At 39.5% G+C, this 7500-nt stretch overlaps 1 protein-coding gene across 1 annotated transcript in view; it reads left to right on the top strand.

The window, feature by feature from the left end:
• Nucleotides 1-7500, top strand: part of cblc (Cbl proto-oncogene C, E3 ubiquitin protein ligase) — a 25014-nt gene that overhangs the window by 12152 nt on the left and 5362 nt on the right. The window contains 3 exon segments of the mRNA XM_048262084.1: nt 54-120; nt 122-142; nt 1149-1280. Of these exon segments, the coding sequence (XP_048118041.1) occupies nt 54-120; nt 122-142; nt 1149-1280 (220 nt within the window).

Genomic DNA, 7500 nt, shown 5'->3' with positions numbered 1-7500 from the left:
CTACCCAGTGTGGGACTGTTTTGGCCTAACCCCTATGCATTCTTTGAGTGCAGCTACCTGTATCCTGATGGGCGTGATGTGAACCCTGACCTTTCGGCGCTGTGTGAACCTGCACAGAGGGGGAAAAGTCAAAGTCACAGAGGTACTAGTCTGGAGCTTTCTAGATCAGAGGCTATCACACTTGCCACCCACACAGGCACCTCTCATACTGCGTACTGTGACTATATTTAGTTCACTGAGACGCCTTGCGCCTGGTGCAGCTACTTTAGAAGAAAGACAGCTCTTGGAAATCTGCTTCAGATACGACATTTGAATGTAACTAGTAATGATGGTGAAAGGTTGTGGATATTTGTGTTCAACAATCTCTCTTCCACGGTCCTGTTTTTGGCTGGAGATGTATATTTCTTGGTCAAGCCACTATATTTGTTTCCCAATTCCCTGCACCAGGGTTGTCAACAAACACTGGAGGGTTTGAACACACATACTGAAAACTAGACAATCCGGGGCAATTGGCTAAATTTTACAACAGCATACTGCATGCAAATTGTGGTCTGCACCTTATTATCCCTTTTGAGGTCAATAAGAGTCCAAAGCAGGCTAACACTACAGTGCATGAATAGTTTATGTAGGTATTTATTAAAGAAAATGATAGATATTTTACAGTTTTTCAAACACCATAACCACACCAAATCTGCAAAATACACTAATTCTCAGTGTTTGACTCTGGTTTCAATTTCCTAAAACACATTTAAAACATCACACATTACTTTAATTCGTGTATGGAAATATACATAGAAGCCCATGACAAAAGAGCTTTAGGTTTTGAGCAACAGTGTGTACATGATGGATCCAAAATGTCATATTATGACAAAAATATTTATAATGTGAGGTGAATGTTTACATTAGAGATGTGTTTATTACATTTTGAATGCTGTGTCATTTTGCTGGAGATTTGAGGCATTTTGCATTTTGTGTGAGCAATTGTGGGTTTTATGTGTAGAGTTTTGAAAAATAGCCACAGAGTTTTGAAAATGTTTGTAAACAGTTGTAAAAAAAAAACTTCCTTATGTATACATCCAATTCAAAGTGTGTGTCCAATATGTGTGTTCTACATACAGTAAATTCCTTCTCTCCTGCCACCCTTGCAGGAGCAGTATGAGCTCTACTGTGAGATCGGCAGCACTTTCCAGCTGTGTAAGATCTGCGCGGAGAGGGACAAAGACACACGCATTCAACCCTGTGGCCACTTGCTGTGCCAGCCCTGCCTTAACGGGTGGCAGGTATGTCTATGCCGACACCACACTCGTCGCTAACGATGCTGTCTGATTTTTTTTGTTTTCTAAATTGTGTGTGTCTTGTGTAGTGTGTATCTTAGTTTGGCTTCTTGCAAGCTCACAAACTGACTACTCATGACTAAGATTGCTTCTAAAAAGTTTGATTTCTTTGTAGGAATGTGTTTCGGGCAGATCTGATGCCGATATAGCTAAACAACTTTAGCATTACCGCACAAATCCATCTTTGAACAGTGGAACACTGGGTCACAAATTGTTCCACTGCTCATATATGCTGGTCTTCTTTTGATGTCCTTGCCCAGTGTTATCAGTGTGACCAAAAAGAGCTCTCTGATACTCAATTTAATGAACATCAGATAACATGTGGAAATCTATGCGATGCAGTTTCTTCAGTCAACAATGCAGCTTGGTATCTCTGTGGTTTTTTGACCCAGCAGTCATAGAGATGTACTGTATAGTGCAATGTGAAACAGTTGAACATTTTAGACATAGGCTTTGAAAGAGGCCTACATTCTCTGACTGATCACCACTGAATTCAGTGGATCAGTAATGTGTATCTTTCCGCCGTACTATTCGTTTACAGTTTTTCTCGATTGCTTTTACCTGCTTAAGTAAACTGGAACCCACTTGGTCTTCATGACTACTTTCTTTGCACAGCAGAAGTAATCTCTTGCGAATGTGTTCACACATTTTCATTGGGTTCACACATTTCTCACACCCTTTTGCAAAACAGTTAACACAGGTGTCATTCAAAAGCCCCAAACTCTATTGGTTTCACCATGCTAAACTTTTCACAGGTGGTATAGATTCCTTGCATAAGTCTGAATCTCTGATACACCTGTGTGAAACTCCTTTGCACAATTCTTCAATCAGCAATCATTCATTATACATAAAAGATGTCTGTTCTGTGTTGCTATTTGCAAGTATGGATCTAATGCACATTTAGACAAAGTACTGTATTGCCTATTTGGTGGAGAAAACAGTACAAAAGGTGTTTACTGTAAGTCTATTTCGATGGAAGTTGTAGTTCAATGAAATTTACAGTATCTTACTAGGTGTTTGCTGTATGTCTTACAATGACAGTTACATCTTGGGAGGAATGAATAAATTATTTTATTATTCAGCACATTTAGTCTTTTCACAGTTTTTTTCTGATACCAGAAAAATGAGAAAGAACAGACATAGCAAAAATGCTCATTTTGAGAACTAGATTTTGCATTTTGTTGTCCAGTGTGTAATGATTGATTAAAGAGTGTTTTTGAATTGGCAACAAGTTGTAGTGTTTGAAGGCAAGATTGGTTTTGCTGCATGTTTTAAGTGTTTTGAGAGAGTAACAGCCTTTTGCAAGCAAAATGTGTCATTTTGTCCAGAGTGCTTTTGTTCAGACACGGGTGTTAACTGTTTTGAGAATGTGATGTCAGAGTTGACACAGGTATCAAAACGATCGAGAAAAACTGTAATTAGGCTACCTATGCTAGTGCATGGCAAGCTGAAGTCAGGTTACAGTTTTTTTCAACTGCTTACACACTAAATCTTTGCTTGTCACACAATTTTCACAACATGTCCTCCAAACATCATAACCCGACACCAAATCTGCAAAACATCCAACTAAACTTCTCAGATCATGTTGCCTCAGTCGCCCGGTCATGCCGTTTCGCACTCTACAACATAATGGAAAATCAGGGCGTGCTTGACTCAAGATGCTACCCAACTTCTGGTTCAGGCAATAGTCATCTCACGACTCGACTACTGCAATGCCCTCCTGACAGGTCTCCCAGCCTGCGCCCAGTGAAACCACTTCAGATGATCCAGAACGCGCCAGCCGCCTGGTCTACAACCAACCCAAAAGGGCACATGTTACCCGCTGCTCATCCAGCTACACTGGCTACCTATGGCGGCCCGCATCAAATTCAAGTCTCTAGCGCTTGCCTACAAAGTAGTCTCGGTTCTGCTCCCACCTACTTGAATGCCCTCATACAGACTTACACTACCTCCAGACCGCTGCGGCTCCTCTGCCGAGCGGCGTCTAGCTCTACCACCCGGTACGCTCAAGCCAATCAAACTTTTCTCATCTGTTGTTCCTCGTTGGTGGAACACACTGCCAGTTCCTACAAGGGCAGGGACATCCTTCTCCACTTTCCAAAAACTCCTGAAGACCCAGCTTTTTAGAGAACATCTACTCTCATAGCAACACTTACAACAAGTCTTACTGATCCTAGCACTCACCAGCCGTTTTAAACTGACAAGTAACACACTTATTCTTACTGTACTCTAATGTTTTTTTAAACTGTCCTAAAATTGTGAGAATTGTTCTAAAACTTACTGTTTACCATGTTAGTCGCTTTGGTTAAAAAAGCGTCAGCCAAATGTAATGTAATGTAATGTAATGTAATGTAAAAACCATACACTAATTCTCAGTGTTTGACTCAGTTTTCAATTGACTAAAACACATTTTGCAAAACACCACACACAATTTTCTACCTAACACACAACAATCTAACAGGAAGTAACTTGATTTCGTTCTTCAAACACAACCCATCAAAATGCCACACTAAATCACCAGTGCTTCACTCTCTCTCTTCACATGTGCAAACACTCTTTACTTTACTGAACACCATCCAATCATTGCCTTAGTATAGGTCTATGAATAGATATACTCTCTATATTGGTACAGACCCTTTCAGTCTGCTCCTAGAGGATTTCCGGTTGAAATATTCAGAACCAATGCAGATACTTTGAAAATTACAGTAATCGGACTTTAGCTTACAGTAATGTTCTACAAAAAGTTGACTTTATGTAAAATTTGTCTTTTTACTCTATTTTTGTTTGTCCCCATGTTACAGTACCATTAGCTCAATACATTTTTCTGTGCCTCCAGAAATGCCTTAGGAACGCTTACTGTAGAATTGTTTGTTTCTGCAGTTGAAAGGGTCTATAGGCCTATGAATACATACTGTACACGACCTCCCCCCACACACACTTGTCTTTAGAAAAAAAATAAATCAGTGTTTTCAAAACTCCATGTACATCTGGTGGTCACTGTATTCTTAAAATACTGTATTCACAAGAGCAAATTAGGTAACACTTTATTTTAATGTGTCGCTGTTACAGTGTACTTACCTAATTAGGTACAGTGGTACAACCTGTGTAACAACATGTACTATCAGGTACTATCATTGTACTTGCATTATGTATTTGTGGGTACCTACATATAGTTGTTACATTGTAATACTGAGTGCTTTTACAAAACTTTGCCAATTTGCCTAAATTTTCATCAGAGGCAAAGAGCTGACCTGAGACCTGCTGGATGGGGTAAATCTGGTCATGATAGATTTGATATACAAAGCATTCTTAGCTCGTCAAGGCCTCATTGTCTTCAGTGTACATGTAACAGCTGTGCTGCTACAACCTTGTTACTCTTTGATACAGTGGAATAAACCTATTAAGTGTACCAGTTAATTACTTACATGTACATATGACAGGTATGTTATGTCTTCGATGTCTTGGAACAGGTCTACTAATTCGCTACATAGTACATATATCAACTGTGTTGGTACACACTTATTGCTCTTTGATACAGTGGCATAAACCCATTAAAATGAAATGTACCAGTTAAGTACTTACAATTACATATACATGTATGTTGTGTCATTGGTGTCTTGGAACATGTCTGCCATTACCCTACATACTGTATTACATGTATCAACTGTGTTGGTACACATTTATTACTCTTTTGATACAGTGGAATAAACCCATTAAAATAAAGTGTACCAGTTAAGTACTTACATCTACAGATATACATCCTGTCAATGATGTTATGCATCCTGTAATTGATGTGTTGAAACGTGTCTGCTGTTACACCACACAGTACATGTGAATTAGTAGACATGTTCCAAGACAAGACCTGTTCCAGTTTATTCCACTATATCAAAGAGTAACAAGGTTGTAGCAGCACAGCTGTTACATGTACACTGAAGACAATGAGGCCTTGACTGGAGCTAAGCATGCTTTGTATATCAAATCTATCATGACCCGATTTACCCCATCCAGCAGGTCTCAGGTCAGCTCTTTGCCTCTGATGAAAATTTAGGCAAATTGGCAAAGTTTTGTAAAAGCACTCAGTATTACAATGTAACAACTATATGTAGGTACCCACAAATACATAATGCAAGTACAATGATAGTACCTGATAGTACATGTTGTTACACAGGTTGTACCACTGTACCTAATTAGGTAAGTACACTGTAACAGCGACACATTAAAATAAAGTGTTACCAAATAATTTGGGAAAAATCACTATTTTTGGTTTCAATATTGCTTGCATTTTTACTGTGTATTTCAACTTCTCTTTGTTGATACCGTAACTTTCACTCTTGTATGGAAATACATATAGAAAGCCTAAGACAGAAGAGCTTTAGGTTTTGAGCAACAGTGTGTACATGATGTATCCAAAATGTCATATTATGACAAAAGTGTTTGTAATGTGAGGCGAATGTTTGCTTTAAACATGTGTTTTTGACATTTTGAATGTTGTGTGTCATTTTGCTGGAGATTTGGGGCATTTTGCTTTTTGTGTGAGCAGTTGTGGGTTTTGTGTGTGTAGTTTTGAAAAATAGACACAGAGTTTTGAAAACGTGTGTAAACAATTGTAAAAAACTGTAATGGTTTGTGTCAGAATATTGTTATTCCATGCCTGTAAGCAGGGGTGTCGGACTGGGGGTAAAACCACTACTGATTATAGGGGCCCAAGAAGAGAGGGGGCACTTGAAAAGTCTGGAATATATTTTATTTTACCTGGGCTGAGGAACATGGGGGCCCATCAGGACTGCCTATGCAGGGGCTCAGGATCTTGTGCTACGCCCCTGCCTGTTAGCCTGGAAAATCCAGACCCTGATAATCTAGAAAGATTAAGGGTCTGGCAAAGAACAATATAATGGCCCAACTCGAGGGGCGGCAATAAACATGCATTTAAAAATCTCACTGCAAGCAATTGGATAACACTAGACCATGTTTACTCTGAATTATTTCGGACTTCGACGCAATCGGATAACACTAGGACCAATGTGTACTGTCCTCCAACGTTGCAGCGCTGTCTTCATCAGTTTAGCTGGTTCCCCGGAATGTTGGGGTAAAAGTAACGTGCATCATTGCTCTTTGCCAGAGTGTCTCGCAGAGACAATTCCATTGTGCTCTCGCGAGAACACTGGATTTCCAAGGTACCTGCCTGTAAGATCAAAGATCTGAAATCAGATCTGAAGCATGTAAGATCAAAGATCTGAAATCAATGAAGATAACAGTACAATAGCTGTCCTGCATGCAAAGTGATGTAGGCAATCTTTTCTGTGGCCCACCAGTGACTTAAATTCATTAGTGGGCATGCTTAACCAGGTTGCTTTGCACTTCAAAAAGTCTGTTTGGACCAGTAAAGCATCTGCTTTAAACTACATTATGCAAAGGGACTCTTTCTCTGAAAAGACATACACTGTGTTCCAATTTGCACACTAATGCACTTACAATACCTTATATGAATGCAGAAGCCAATGCACTTGTGCACTTATATTATGTACTGTAAGTACAGTATGTAAATTGGAACACAGAAGTGGCCTCAGCGCTAGTTTATACTGGCCTGATGCAGCGGGTTTGTCCCTTTTGTCAGACTGTGATTCTGACAAGCGTAGTGTGCTCATTGTTGTGCTTAGCATCTGGAGGGCTGTTTGGCAATTTGGGTTGAGCTGTGGCTTCATGCTTCCTGTGTGAGCTCAGTCGAGTGTGTCCTCCTCTGAGTCGAAGTGGAGATTTTCCATTATTTTGCAACAGGTCACGCATTGGCTGTTATAGGTCTGTACCAGAAATCTTCTTTAAAAGTAACAAAACAAAAAATGTAAGCATAAGGCAGGCACAAAGAAACTTAAGGAAGCATCCATGTGATTAGTAATTGTGCAGGCCCGTTACTCATCTGAGGCCTGATCATGCAAAATGTAAAATTATATGAATCGAGGGACAATTTCACAATTTAACATGTATAAACATACTGTACATATGAGCAGTATACTGCATCGATTTGCTTTGGTTTGCAATAGACCTTTCAAAGCAAACAGCTCTGTTTATTGTTACTGAAAAAAATATGGTAGAATCACTGTGACACTCTCTCACCATGAGCTAATATATGACATTTGTGCAGTTGACACATTTCTAAGTTTTTTAACAT

This window comes from Alosa alosa, chromosome 13, assembly GCF_017589495.1.
Source record: "Alosa alosa isolate M-15738 ecotype Scorff River chromosome 13, AALO_Geno_1.1, whole genome shotgun sequence".
Taxonomy (NCBI): domain Eukaryota; kingdom Metazoa; phylum Chordata; class Actinopteri; order Clupeiformes; family Clupeidae; genus Alosa; species Alosa alosa.
The sequence above is the reverse complement of the archived record's forward strand: the minus strand, read 5'-3'. Positions and strand labels throughout refer to the sequence as shown.